Source organism: Cebidichthys violaceus, unplaced genomic scaffold (assembly GCF_023349555.1).
Source record: "Cebidichthys violaceus isolate CVI_PGR_0920_01 unplaced genomic scaffold, fCebVio1.0.p SCAF_15, whole genome shotgun sequence".
NCBI lineage: Eukaryota > Metazoa > Chordata > Actinopteri > Perciformes > Stichaeidae > Cebidichthys > Cebidichthys violaceus.
In genome coordinates this window covers 11,513,518-11,528,060 of record NW_027176318.1, presented here as the reverse complement: position 1 = coordinate 11,528,060, position 14,543 = coordinate 11,513,518, and the positions used below count along the sequence as shown (strand labels likewise).

Here is a 14,543-nt window from a genome sequence, read left to right as displayed (position 1 = left end):
TCAAGCTGTTAGGTCAATATATTATATATTTACACCAAGAGAAATTTAAAGATGTTATTTGTTAGGTAGAGCCACAGAAACACATGACGTGCACGTGTCATAGGCCTGATTGGAAGTGAGAATCTTTTTCATTGGATTTTTGTTTGTTTTCTTTTAAGATGACTTAAAGAGGAAGGAGTGTGACATGCAAGCTAGGACTGAACCAGGGACGGAACCAGGACTCTCTGGAGCCACCTCTGCAGAGACATCAGAACTCAGTACCACTGGGCCAGTGACTCAAAGTCTTGTTAAACACTTAACCTAACACTTGCCTAATTCAGATTTTGTATAATTGTACTCTGTCCAGCCATCACCTGCAGCTGTCCGATGTGAAAGAACAAGAGTCTGGTCCCACAGCTGCTGCTGTTCCTCTCTCTAATCCCTCCCAGTAGCTCGTGTTTGTTTCACAGTGAAGAGTGTAGTTTAAAGGGACTCTCAGGACACACAAGGATCAGTTAGTGTGGGGACGATTGTGAGTGAGTGAGTGAGTGAGTGAGTGTGTGTGTGTGTGTGTGTGTGTGTGTGTGTGTGTGTGTGTGTGTGTGTGTGTGTGTGTGTGTGTGTGTGTGTGTGTGAGTGTGTGAGTGTGAGTGCATGCTTGTATAAAGAGTAAGAACCAGAAAGCGACGTTTGTTTGCAACAGACTAGTAATTTTTAAGAATATTTGACTCCATTTATTTTGTTATTTTTCACCTTATTTAAAGGGAAGCAACAGAAAGAACCTGAGAACAGATGCCTGTACTGATATGTATTAGTTGTGATTAAAGATATTAGAAGATAGATAAATAGCCTCTGATAGATTTACAACAATGGAGTTGATGCAATTGCTAAAATTTCAAATGACCCTGCATCAAAAACCACAGCAGTCACTCATGTGCACGATATTAATAATGGATGTCCACGTTAGCCTAATGTATGCGTCAGTGTGTTGGAAGATAATTGCTATTGAAGCTAGTGTTTCTCCATTTAAAACTACACTTCCCTTCCAGTAAGTGTACACCTAACATGGTTAATTCCTCTGGTTACCAGGATGTTGTTGATTCACGATGCAACACGTTACACAACGGCCGTATGCGTGTCAGCGTTGATGTTGTGTTCACCCATGTAGACCCGGACAGTACAGAAGAACTGTTCTCTTCCTCTTGGCTTAGAACATGCTCAATCCAATTAAGATCACACTTCCTCCTGCAGGTGCTGTCCTGAGACTGAACGCTGTGTTCACTTTTTTGGGCGTTCACTTGAACAGGAACTAAACATGCATTTAATGTTAACAGTGAGATGTTCTGGGTTTCCCTCAGCGAGCAGAGTTTAGTGTGTGCGTTCAGGGCTGGTTGTGACAGGTTACGTGTAACTGCCTGAACATTAATTACTTTCATTACTTGGCAGTTGGCACGGTGTGGGAAAACACACTACAGGAGGGTAGTAAAGGCTAAACATCAGTGTTTGTGGTTCATACAGTAATGTCCCACAGACAGCGTTGTAGAGTTTAACAGAAAAAAATAAGTTTTTGTACAAGGAAATGTTTTCTGCAGGAAGAACTAAATGCGTACTTTTTATGTTTTGTGGACGCTGAATACTCAATGCTACAGTGGAATACACCTCACTGAGTGTAACGTTACACTGAGCCGAACGGGGAGGAAGCTCTATAACATGAATTACATATTGTGCTCCTCTTTCATACACACAGTTTTCTTCACAAGTGAGTAACGACTAACTCGCACGACACTGTGTGTAGTATCTCGCTCTCGCTTTCCCCCAGAGGAAGACTTTGCTTCTGTCTCACTGCAGTGAGACTGATGATGTGACAACAAGAGGGGGGGGGGGGGGGGGGAGATGAGGCTGACTTTAAATGTTTAATATTCATCAGCATGCACGCAACACACCATCACGCCATACGACACTTGTTCTGTACGGACGGGAAGGCGTGAGAATGACGAGGAGACCCGAGACGGGGAGAGTGAGAGGTGGAGAGACAAAACCTAAAGGTGAGAAAACAGAAGTTCGCCTGAGAAGAGGGGTGAAGACAATGCAGATAGCACAGCCAATCAGGAGAGAGGAGAGACTGCTTTGGGCAACTGTGGGGTAAGCAAAGTGTTTGATGCTTGTTGACAGCTGTATCTGTGAGGGGGGGGGGGGCAGACCAAGACCTATAATCCTATACCATGCAGGGTTGCGTGACCGTTCATACCCCACTCTTTGCTGCTCCACACACCATTTGCCCTAATTGGTCACACCCACTCTCACACACACACACACACACACACACACTAATACACACTCATATAGGCAGATGCACCAATGCATACATAGACACAACAATGTCCACATCTCCTCTCCCCTTATCCCCCAGTGACAACGAGGAGAATCCTTCAGGGTATATCACAGACACGCATGTACACTTATGCATGCACATTATCATGCACATATACACACACCCTACTAAGCATATGGGAGACAGTCACGCAATCCCCCGCCCAGAACCCCCACAACCTCGCCACTTCTTGCTTCAATTAGCTAATGAACAATAAACAGCACCTTGCCGTATTGCTTCCTTTCTTCAGCTCACAGCCTCTGACGCAGTAGAGTCCACCTCTCTTTGTCCGCTCTACACCATCAGCCCCGTCAGATGAACTCCAGCACCGCTTCAAACCACCTTGTTCCAAATGTATTCATTTAAACCGGATGTTATTTAACACGACTGAATCCGTTTACCAAACGAAAGCCGGACGTTTCAACCATTCAGCCATTACTGTTAGCTAGGCTGTTTATTCTGACGACTCATAACTTCATGAATAAGCCATTTCGGACATATTTGGGGGGTTTTCCACCATTTCCAACACTTTTAGCTAACTAGTGCAACTGTTTGTTCCTAGCGTAACTTTTGGCTGAATATTTAAACAGGTTATCTGACTTTTACTGAACAATTTAAACGATGTATCTATCCTACCACTAACTATTTCAACTGTTTATCCTACCACTAACTATTTCAACTGTTTATCCTACCACTAACTATTTCAACTGTTTATCCTACTTTTAGATGTCTATTTCAAACATACTCATAACTTTTAACTATTACGATCATGTATCTATTCTGTGGAGCCAAGCATCAACCACATCTCCACTTTACAGTACATTTACCTAACTATGTGAACTGTTTGTTCACGACATTTAGTTATTCATTCTAATCATTACCAGTGTTTCACTAACTGTTTCTGTACTGCTTAGCTCGCTGACTACTTCAGGCAGCCTCAATCACACGGACGTAACGTTTTACTGTAATAGGTTTGTAATTTTGGCTTTGTCTCCAGGGAGCTGCAGAGGTACAAGCATCCCTGGTTGGGCATGACTGCTCTAGAAAGAAGAAACAACATTCATGTTTCTAGTCCTGCGGATTGAAAAATAAACGGCTGCATGTGACATTATTCGGTGGGATGCAGTGTTAAAATGAAATGGTTTATGTGCCCAGGGGGCGACTAGCCAGTTGAAAGGTTACCGAGTGCAACCCGGTGATTCATGAAGTAGATATGCAGGCCGCAGCTGACCGTGAGTCAGACACAAACGCACGCACACAACACAACACACACGGACGTTTCTTCACACACAAACACACAAAGTGCTTCACAGGAATGTCAAAGCAAAGCAACTAAATCAACCCAGAGGGTTGATTTAGTTGCTTTGCTTTGACGTGTCTCACATGCGACGTGTCTCACATGCGTCCATGAATACAGACTTTATCATCATTGTGCACTCCCACATTCAATCCCACGGGGCGAGGCCAGCAAACATGATGAGAACCTACAAGACCAGCGGATGCTCTAATAATTCCCGGGCGAGATTAGAGTACAGTGAGATTATGGAGCCACTGCCAGCACTGTCTGTTTTGGGTTTTGTTCATGCTCCAGTTGCCTGATTAATCTGCGAGGGTTACCAGAGGATAGACGTTTGAGCTGCCTCTTATGCTGGAGAATGCTTCCACCTGCTGGTCACGACTGCACACTGCAGCTGAGGAAGAGTCAAGTCTTTTTAAATCCCATCACATGGCATGAACTCTGAAGCCATGTGGGACGTTTACACGGGAAGATGGAAGTATGAAGGTAGATTTGTGTCTTTATTACGCAAACTAAATTTCTCGCACTGCAATCAAAAATCAACTTTGTAAGTGAAAATATATAAACTGAGAATACATTATTTGTTAGTTTTGCTTATGAAACTATAATTTTTGGTTGCAAAAAAAACCCCTTTGCTTTCAAAAACATTTTTTTTTTGAGCTCGACAGCAAATGTAAAACATCTGCTTTGTCATGCGACCACAGGTGGAAGAACAGACGAGAGAAAGCAGCAGTTTTCTGCCCTGTGAGTCATTGAGGGTTTAAGTGGCCTACGGTGACGAGCATGTAACGAATGGTTTCACCTCGGAATGACTGAATTAACCAGAGGATTCAGTCACTCAGAAAATAGCACTGTATGCATCCGGTCTGTCCTCAAATGATTTAGGTTACAGGAAGTAGTTAAATACCCGGGAGACTGAGAGTTAACAAAATATACACTTTATTTCTGATCATCTTCAGTTAAAATGACTGGAATGTCACTCAGCCTTCAGTCTCTGTGGCGTTTGAGCCGGTTTGTAGTGGACTACGATCTGGATCAAGACGAACGAGTTGATGATCAAGAAGAGTAATCCAGCCAGCCACATGAACACGAAGGTGTTGTAGCCTTCAAACTCCAGGAAGTAGGCCGGGCCCAACCAGACGCCCTGATGGTGGAGAGGAAATAGAATAGCTTCTTCATACCAAAGTCAACTTCAGCTACTTTGTTCGAAGCACTGCAAACCCAAAATACAATAAAGTTAATTACCTGTCCGGCAAACCAGAGGAGGAGCAGTCCCACTCCCCGTCTGAGTGACAGACTCAGGTGAGGGATGACCAGCGGGAGGAGACACAGGTACCACAGGAAGTACTGTGAAAGGATGACAAACATATGGCCACACCTGAGGCAGGTAGAGCAAAACAAACGCTCCTGACTGGAAAGGACCCGCCCCCCCAGTCTATATGCGCTGCCTTCCTCTCTTTGTTCTTACGGTTTGACCTCAGACATCATGTCTACGTGTGTGTCCTGTGAGTTCATTCACTTTAACGCTTTGATTTATCATATTATTGCATATCTGTTGTGATGTTGTCAGGTGGTCCAGTGCCATGACACTAAACTACAAACAACAAAAAGACAGCATCTCTTCTTAACTGGATCCTATTCCCCCAAACAAGCATCCTCATTTTCTTTTTACACTCATCTCAATCCTGAAAATGCTTTTGGACTACAGAAGAGAGTGTTTGAAGTACCTGTGAAGTGCAGACTTTGTTGAAGGAGACAAAGATAGCGGTGTGCAGGAAGCAGCAGAAGGCCAGGTCAGAGTGGAAGGCCCACGACGCCACCGAAAGCAGGATGAGCTGAGGCAGGAACGCTGCCAGGCCGAGCCACTGGCTCCACCTGCTGTCTGCACCAACGACAGAGTTAGACCAGGCTTAGAAAGCTGCATCATCTCCTGCAAGCGTACATTCCCAATTAAACACGGATGCAAGGAAAACACCTAATAAAAACAGCTCCAACTTTAAAACGGATTAAATAAACAAGCTCTTCATTGCTGCTGAGCATACACCTTCTGCACACGAGCTCAAACTTGATGCTGGTCTCTGTTCCGTCTGCAGCGAGGTGTCACGCTAAGAAGCAATTAAGGGATGGAGCGGTGAATACCTGTGGTGAGGTAGAGCATATAGAAGTATGGAGAGAAGTTGTGTCTGATGTCCCTTCTGGTCAGATGGTACAAGTAGGTCTCATGAAGGAACTCCCATCCATACCTGAGTGTTCAGGAAAGGATTACGTGTATTTCTTCAGATAAGGGAGGCTGTAGAGAGGCTAATGAGTCATAGAAATACTTAGACGTTTTAATGAGTAGCTTCTCACATGTAGTAGAAGAGGGCTGTAAGCAGACAGAAAACTCCTCCGGCCACACTTGCAAAGAGGAGCAGCTCCCGGTTGAGGAAGCTTCCCGTAAACCGAATGAACCTCCTCCACCCCGTTCGGTCCTCCTCTGATCTGGTCTCTGGTGTGCGCAGCGACAGAGCGATGGGCAGAGCGTATGTAACGGGGTAGATCTTCATATGGACTGACAGACCATAGAGCACGGCTGCCCACGTCAGATGCCGGGCTAGAAGGAAAAAACAAGGTCAGAAGTATTAGAGTATCTACATTACAAAACATTATTTTAAAGAGCTTAAAATGTCTTTTTGAAACTCTGAAGCTCTACAGACAACATCCACACCCTCACCTTCCATACAGAGTATCGTCCCCAGCACCAGAGCCGCCAGTATTGACTCAGCATTCCCTCGGCTGGACACTCCAATGGGCAGTGGGTTGAGTAGCCACAGAGAACAAACACGGCGCGAAGTCTGAACATAAATCCTTAATCTGAGTTTTACAGGAAGGTTTTACAGGACACAACGAATGAGGTATGTGCAGCGATGGTCAGCTGTTATAAATAAACCATTCTCATACAGGATTGATTTTTAAAAACATACCTCAGAGCTCAGACCTCTCAGACGGAGGATTCTGTAGATGAGCAGTCCTGACAGTACGTCGCACACAATGAAGAGGATCTTGCCAAACACCAGGCTGAGGCAGATGTTCGGGGTGAGCAGCCAGGCTAGGAGAGGGGTGTAGCGGTAGGTTGATCTGTTGTACGGGGACTGACCCTGTGCACAGGAGTATGAGCAGCACAGTGTACCGAAAGCATCAAAAGTACTCATCGTGCACAATGGCACCACTCCATGTTATTGGATCATTGTCATTGAGGCATTAACATGCAATAAGCTCTACTTTAATGTCAACTGTGTCATATAATGTCGGGGAGTTTGATCTGACACGTTAACAACTAGTAGCTTAGGTTGATAGATACATAAAAAGGTAATATTTCACTATGAAATATGTCGTTTTCATGTTCTGACATTTTGTTTGAAGTTTTGAAAGGTAACATCAGAGAACAAGTTAATGATAGCATATCAAACAATGAGCATTGACGTCATTTAGTAGTAGTATTTTTAAATGGTACTAGTAGACATAATCTGGGACCAAACAGCTGTATCTGACTACGTGACTGCTGTTACCTCAGTGATGAATCTTGCAGCATCTGTGAACACATGGTAGTCAATGTCGGTGTACTTCACCACCATGGTCCTGTCCTGGTAGTCTCCATACGCGACCAGGGCCAGTCGTACAGCGAAGGAAGCCGTGAAGAGGACACGCTTCCCCGTGAGCTTAGTTATTAGCCTCTCCATCAGCAAGCACGCAGGGAAACCAGTTCAGCAGGCAGCTCCGGAAGCTAATTTAAGCTAGTTTTGTCGTCTTTCAGCCGGAATATGTCAGCCATCAGTCATCTCGTTAACCCCTCCGACTTCAGGTAATACAGTCGTCGTGTATTGTTAAGAAGCGATTCGTTTTTGGGAATAATCGGACTTCAAACATGACAACCAGGAAGTAAACCGGAAGTGCCGTTCCTAGCTGTTTCTTCCTCGCCTTCTACTCGCGGCACAAACACACCGATGCATCAGCGCCACCTACTGGGCTGGAGTAAGATGCGTTCACTGACATACAGTATGTCGTTCCTTTGTGTACTGAGAACGACACGTCCTTCGTCTCCCTGTGTTGTGTTTAACACACCATTACATGTCCCACTGCTCCGTCACGCAGCATACAAAACTTTTCAAAACATCATTAGACCTCCATGATTGACTAGTGTAACAGAGTCTTGAGGGTTCAAAACAGTTTGTGGTTTTGTGTTCGTCTTTTGATCTCAGGGAATAGGACACAGTAGTTCCTGTAGTATACTTAGTCTCATATATAATTGACCAAACGCATTACTACTGTTAAACATTAACAGTAAGATAGACAACCGGTGTAGTATGAACATACAAATCACGATGCTCAAACTGCAGGTGATCGATGTTACACAAGCGGCTGAACCAGATCTAAGACAATGAAATGAAATGATTTTCTTTTGACAAACAATATTTTTAAACCACACACTTTTATTCCACATGTAAACGGGGATGAATACAGTTTATATCTATCTATCTAACCTGGACTCAATGCCAGTTCAAACATTCACGTAAGCTCTTGTTCTTTATACTCTATATTTAAAATATGCATAATGGTACAATTACAAATAACCGCGCTTTCCTTCAGTCTTTCATCTGACAATGGGATTTATTTCATCACATTATTCTCTTAGGTTGACTGAACATATAAAATGCTGAAATTGCATGTTCTGTAGAGGAACTGCAGCAAACCTTGCAACACTCGTATCTTCACGTGGTGTAAAAGTGAAGTTAACGTCTTTGCTGGAGGCAAAAAGAAGATAAATTGTGATTAAGGCAAATTCTTTCAAAGGGTGTAAGGCTTAAGATCAGATCACTGAGACTTTAACGGTATAGATTACCTAGGGCAGGGTGTGAGGGTGCAGCAAGTAGGGCCATAAATGCATTACAGACATAAAGAAAAGCAGATCTAAGGATGAGATTAGGTATTACACTCACAGGTGACGCTAACAAGAAGCCACACTCAACACCAGCGACTCGTCATTCTGGTGTGAAGATAAAGGACTACTCAGGGTGTGATTAGCTATAGGGAACTCCAGGGTGGTGATTCTCAACATACTTCCAGTAGTGCTCATAAAGTTGTATACTGTTACGATAGTAGATGTATTGCACCCCCCCCCGCTCTAAACGGCGCTCACTGAGGGGAGCAGTATCGGCCCGCAAAGAGGATGCTCGAGGAGGCGTTGTGTCGGATGAAGAAGAGGAAGGGGTGGTCTGCGATGAAGGTTTGTGGCATGCTGCGCAGCATCATGACAGCAGCAGTGGAAGCAGCCGCCTCCGTTCCCTCCTCGTTGACCTCCACGAAAGCCTTGTGGACCACCTTCGACAGCACCAGGTCGTTGCCGGGAGCCATGCCTGTCACAGAGGAGAACGGAGACGTTTTAAACAAACACAACGTCTCAGTGTGGAGCACGTTGGCGGGAGCCACTTCAGGTTTTGCGTGTCTGTTCTTTTTAATTATTATGAATATATATCTGATATGATCCAGGCACACATCCTACCGGAGAAGTCACACATCGACACGTCGAAAGCATCCAACATGCCCATGCTGACCAGGACGTTCTTCATGTCGTAGCGCTCCTCCATCTTGAACCGAGGCAGCCCCACCCGGATCTCCACTTCATTCATCATGTCTGGACGAGTCCACTCCGCAAAGTTCTCATAGGTCAGCTCCTTCTCCAGCTAGGGGCCGGACACACAATCAACCATTGGTTTGTCTGTGTCTTGTGGATTTCTTTATGAGAGCAAGTGTGTGTGTGTGTGTGTGTGTGTGTGTGTGTGTGTGTGTGTGTGTGTGTGTGTCCCACCTTCTCCAGACCTGTGGTACTGTCCTCCATATTGCTGGGTAAAAAGATGAGCATGCTGAGCTCCTTTCCTTTGTAAGGCATCTCTAGGATCTGTGCAACAGAGGGGTTCAAATATTACAGCAACTTCCTGTTACTGGTCTGACGACTACGTGGTTATTTATGTATTAACAAGATGGTTTATGGGATTACATGCAACAACAAAAAACAACAAGCTTGTTAGGGATTTAGTTTCACAGTTACAATGGATCACAATCAGAACCTCATCCGTTCTCTGAATCGTTCACATTACATGGAAATCTCGTTGAATCCCGCTTAACCTCATTAACAAAGTTTATACACAGTTCAGCTGTTTCCTGGTCAGTTAGCAACTGTTTGATGGACCGACAGACTGTACCAATTGATCAACGAACTTGTTACCTGGCAGCTGGCTTCCGGGATGTAGGTGACGGGGAACTTAGATTTCTGGTACATCATCTTCACCGACTTGGTGTCATTCTGACAACAAGCAGAAAAATACACAAGCTTGAAGAGAAAACTTAACACCATCAGAAGTGTTGTACACGTCGCCTGGTTGCAGTGATGTAAACATGTACTGCAGGGTGTGGTCGGCACATAGTGACATCACTGATGGGTGTGGTCAGAGGCGAAACAAACTTGGCAGAAAGGATTGCTGGTTCTTTTTCACTGTTTCCGTCGCCTGCTGGTTAAAGAGCACTTCGTGCACTTTTAGCATTTTGTCCACGAGTTCAACGAGAGGTCTCTTATTATTACTCAGAGGAAAGTCCGTCATCACATTAATTACTCCGGTGAACCATTTGTCAATGTTGAACCACTACGTAGGCGTGTCTAGTGACTCACACTCTGCTCCATTAATCAACCCTTCACCAAATGGAAGCATCATTTCTGGAGTGTAGCAACCTATGATTGACATGTAGCCGTTGGGAAACGCAGTGTTACCTTGTTGAGTCTAAACTGAGCATCCTTCGTGGCTCTCTCTTCAAACTGCTTGTTCCAGTTGCCTTTGAAGTAGATGGCATTGACCAGCACCAGCCTGGTGAGGCCGTCCACCACACCCTGGGCCAGCAAGTCCTTAATTTTACCTGGTGAGCAAAACGGACACGGACGTGAAGCAATGCCGCACAAATGGAGGCGTGTCTGTTTGCGTGTTTCCATGTGTGTTAGCGTGTGCGGCCCACCTTGAGTCTGCTCCAGCACCCACTTGTTGATGTTGAGCCTGGCCGCCTCTGAGCTCGCCACAAAGTCCACAGACTCCAGCTCTGCGCTGTAGTGCTTCTTGGTTTTGCCTAAATAATCCTGCAATCATCAACGACACGTTTACAGTGAGTCAGATTGACTTTACTTCGTTGTAGTAAAAAGCCAGAGAAGTGTTTCCACAGTTTTCCTTGCGTCTGTCCACCCCCTCATTCATGGTTCCCTCTTACAAAGCTTAAAGATTCCTACGCGTGCTCTCATGCACTGCGGCCTAATATGTAAACTACACTCATGTTGAACCACACACACACACACACACACACCTCGACAAACTGGTAGGACTGCTCCCCGTACAGTCTGTTGGCAACACTGAGGGCATACGGAGCGTCAGCCTTGTTGAGCTCGCTCAGCAGCTGGGCAAAGCTAGCGTGGACATCGTCCTGGCAGTCCTGGGTTTTCAGGCACTGTGGAAAAAAGAGTAGACGAGTGTTACAGAGATGCACTGAGCATGTGACGGACCGGTCTGTTATAAAACAGGATGTTAGACGGGTTAGCTTGCCTATTAAGTGATGAGTTTGACAAGTGTCCCTCCATGCTCTGCATACATTACAGCGAGTGATGGTGGGCAGCGGTCACTCGCCTGAAACACTTCCTGAGATATTTGCAACACAGAAAGATTGGTCCATAACGATCTACTGGTAGGAAAGGGACTGCTTGGACCTTCTCATCTCTTAATAGGTATGATACATGTGTTTCCGTACAGGGGTAGAACTTTAAATCTGACATGGAAGAAAAAAGAAAGAGGGCCCACTTTAACACCGACTTTAGAGAAGCCAAAAGCGTGGACGAGTCTTTCAGGAGACATCCACGTGAAGACGCACGCCATCCCTCCACCGCGTTGTTATTTACAGGGTTACCTTCAAAAACGCACGTCCAGTCTCTTCATTCAGCTGGATTCAGTATCCAAATCAGTAAGACCCTAAACAGTCCTCTTGACGTTTATTACATTTGGTGTTCACCACATCCAAGAAGGTTATACATGAGAATAAGGCATGCGTACAAAAGGACACACTGGTTTCCAGGAGCTGCAAGAGATTTTAAAAGAGCACACCAGGAAGAAGCCATCAATAGAAAAGCCAGGACTACATTCCTGTGTGTTATGTAATATGTGGTTTCGACACACACACACACACACACACACACTAAATCTTCAGTAAACAGCATTTAACCCGGGCGCCTCCCTAGCAGCAGACTGGAGATCAGCAAGCAAAGCGGCATGAAATCAAGCACCACATCCTCTCCTGAACCAGCTGCTCTTTGCCTCCGAGGATCCCCTCACCGGGCGACACCAGACCGTTAGTGAAACACCCCTCAGGGAGTCTATCGTTCCTCCGCTGTCGGCTTTGTTACCGTCTTCAGCAGATGCGCTGGCAGTTTGAACGCGACCTGCTGCTGCATCTGCATCTGCATCTGCTCTGCTCCCGCACGCCGTGGCTTCTCTGCCTCGGTGAAGCAGAGGACCTGCGGTAAGGGGGGCAGTTGTGTGGACTGTTAGCTGAGACCCTGTGTGTCTTTGGACAGGAAGTTATAAATCCCTCTCAGCAGTGATGTGCGGGTTGATTTGGATGCAGTACATTACGGTTTTAAACCCCTCTCACAAAGCACAAAGAAACACGGAGATGATGATCATAGCTGCATATAGATGGCAGGTACCAGTGCATGGGCGCTTCAGAATTGGATTGAATTACGCTGCTGCTTGAATTACGTTACTGGTTGGCAGGAAGATAAATGAAAAGTTCTGGATGATGTGATTGCTGACCCACACGTGTCTTATTCCCCTCAACGGACTGGAACGTCTGCTGAGCAGCTGGCTAGTGACCGGGGCCACATGTCACCGTCACTTCTGCTCTCTTTCATGCATGCACACACACACACACACACACACACACACACACACACACACACACACACACACACACACACACACACACACACACACACACACAAACGCCCACTCACTCTCTTACTCACCAAGTCATGCATGCACACACTGTTAGCGGAATGCTTCCACCTCCTGGAACAAGCCTAGTCTTTATACAAAGGACACAAAAGGACAGAGCTCCTTGCTTTGCACAGTGAACTCTTTCATAAAAGGCTGTTTTTATAACACCACATTGTCCCTGACCCTGTCGAGCAGCCTGGTAATAACCCTTCTGTCATCTATTACCCCTCACAGTGAAGATCCTCATGTCATTTCAAACGACTGGAAGAGATGTGGTGGCTTTAGGGCGAAGCCGTGCCCCTCCCACATCCTCACCTCCCACCAGCCCACAGTGACCTGGGTGTGTCTTTGTTTGAGCAACCCTTTAGAAAAATGTTGTTTCTTATTCATCTGCTGCACAGAAGTTCTCCTCAAGGTGTTAAAGTACAAACCAGTCTATTATTCCACGAGTATGTTGCTATGCATACTTATGTTGATGTCTCATAACCACTGAATAGACATAAATTAAGATTAAAAAAGGTTCTTTTTTTTCCATACAGCGACTCAACGTGTGACACCAGACCAGTGTCTGCTGCACATAACATAGTGGGAACTGATAAGGTGTACAGATGTACCGATATCTTTATTGCCCTTACTTCAATATTATGTTTCACGTTCCCATAGTAACACAACAAAGAGCCCCCCCCCCATGAAGCCTGAACAGAGCAGATCTTTGACCAAACTGAACAGGTGCCTACACACCTGCAGTCCTGCACTCTGGCCTTCACTCCTACCAAACCTATCCCACTGTCGTCATTGTTGCTTGAAATGGTCTCAGAGAGGTTGCCGGGTCGACTCTCTGGGAGTTTTCAGAAGACGCAGCTCGGGGTGTGCGTGTGTGTGTGTGTGTGTGTGTGTGTGTGTGTGTGTGTGTGTGTGTGCCTGTGCTGTACCTCTGACATCTGCGTGGCTGTGTTGGCCCTGGCCCCCAGCATCACCATAGCCAGCGCTGAAGAGATGCTGAAGGGGGAGAAGAAGACGTTCGCCGTCTTGTCGTCATCTCCGAACTTGTTGAGCAGAGCCAGAGAGAAGGTGGTGTTGGCCTTGGACAGAGGGGTTGATGACGCCATTGTGTCTACAAAGAAGACTAGCGTTCATTATTGCATTACACACTTTAACATTGTTCTAAATGATTTCAGTCTCTCTACCTAGATATATTAGTAAATGGAGGTTGTTTTCATTATTCATTTAAGATGATTTTGAATTCACCTGTAGATTGTACTTATATTTACAAAACATCATATATCTAAGAAACTATTTAATATATGATGTGTTGTCAATATAATTACAAAACAATATAAATTCAACACAGTATTACACTAATAACAGCTGGAGTGGTTATGCTCGTGGATAACACAAAGATTAGAAGTTATGTTACATTTAGAATAACTTATACTATATATATATATATATATATATAGTTACTGTACTTCATTCTTAACGCCAGATCACGAGTCAGCCAGGCTACATGCTGTCAAACGTCTACAACACACGCTCGATCATTATATTTATATATATATTATATATCTGCGTTGTAAACGTTCTGCTAGTAAAACTGTGGATAAAGCATAATTAAAGTGGTTCTCTACTTACTGACAGACTGTTCTTGTGTTCCTCTAGTGTTCACTATCCTCTCCGTCACAAGAAGACTTCTGGTTAAACCATCACTCTTATTATTGACACGCTCACGCCCTAAACTAAATGAGCTTCCGCATTCTCATCAAGGACAGTAAAAAGGGGAGACGTCACGAGTCGTATCGTACGCGCATGCGCAGTGAAATCTGGTCTGCACTTTGTT

The 14,543-nt window shown here is 45.1% G+C and overlaps 2 protein-coding genes across 3 annotated transcripts; both read right to left on the bottom strand.

The window, feature by feature from the left end:
• Positions 1–4,569: 4,569 nt before the first annotated feature.
• Positions 4,570–7,558, bottom strand: pigm (phosphatidylinositol glycan anchor biosynthesis, class M). The gene is made up of 8 exons (XM_068709515.1): positions 7,196–7,558; positions 6,611–6,784; positions 6,361–6,481; positions 5,997–6,240; positions 5,787–5,890; positions 5,375–5,529; positions 4,893–4,994; positions 4,570–4,791 (listed from the first exon to the last, which is right to left on the bottom strand). Exons 1-8 carry the CDS (start codon positions 7,364–7,366, stop codon positions 4,624–4,626), a joined length of 1,239 nt encoding a protein of 412 aa, XP_068565616.1. The 5' UTR covers positions 7,367–7,558; the 3' UTR covers positions 4,570–4,623.
• A 538-nt stretch (positions 7,559–8,096) lies between these two features.
• On the bottom strand, positions 8,097–14,540 carry LOC137871936 (leukocyte elastase inhibitor-like). Of its 2 annotated transcripts, XM_068710054.1 has the most exons (10): positions 14,339–14,540; positions 13,639–13,820; positions 12,115–12,225; positions 11,028–11,168; positions 10,689–10,806; positions 10,450–10,592; positions 9,910–9,987; positions 9,493–9,582; positions 9,187–9,367; positions 8,097–9,040 (listed from the first exon to the last, which is right to left on the bottom strand). In XM_068710054.1, the coding sequence occupies exons 2-10, from the start codon at positions 13,813–13,815 to the stop codon at positions 8,820–8,822; spliced, it is 1,260 nt and encodes a 419-aa protein (XP_068566155.1). In that variant the 5' UTR covers positions 13,816–13,820; positions 14,339–14,540; the 3' UTR covers positions 8,097–8,819. The 2 variants fall into 2 exon arrangements, with proteins under 2 accessions (XP_068566155.1, XP_068566156.1); XM_068710055.1 differs by lacking the exon at positions 12,115–12,225 and having other exon boundaries at positions 14,339–14,490.
• Positions 14,541–14,543: the final 3 nt, after the last annotated feature.

Excerpts from the sequence above, each read along its gene's own strand:
- pigm (XM_068709515.1), bottom strand. The coding sequence starts at position 7,366 with ATGGAGAGGCTAATAACTAAGCTCACGGGGAAGCGTGTCCTCTTCACG. Across the intron at positions 6,785-7,195 it reads CTGCAAGATTCATCACTGAG|GGTCAGTCCCCGTACAACAG; the intron begins GTAACAGCAGTC and ends TCCTGTGCACAG. Across the intron at positions 4,792-4,892 it reads TCCTCTGGTTTGCCGGACAG|GGCGTCTGGTTGGGCCCGGC; the intron begins GTAATTAACTTT and ends CTCCACCATCAG.
- LOC137871936 (XM_068710054.1), bottom strand. The coding sequence starts at position 13,815 with ATGGCGTCATCAACCCCTCTGTCCAAGGCCAACACCACCTTCTCTCTG. Across the intron at positions 11,169-12,114 it reads CAGCGCATCTGCTGAAGACG|TGCCTGAAAACCCAGGACTG; the intron begins GTAACAAAGCCG and ends TTTTTTCCACAG. Across the intron at positions 9,583-9,909 it reads TCCCGGAAGCCAGCTGCCAG|ATCCTAGAGATGCCTTACAA; the intron begins GTAACAAGTTCG and ends TCTGTTGCACAG.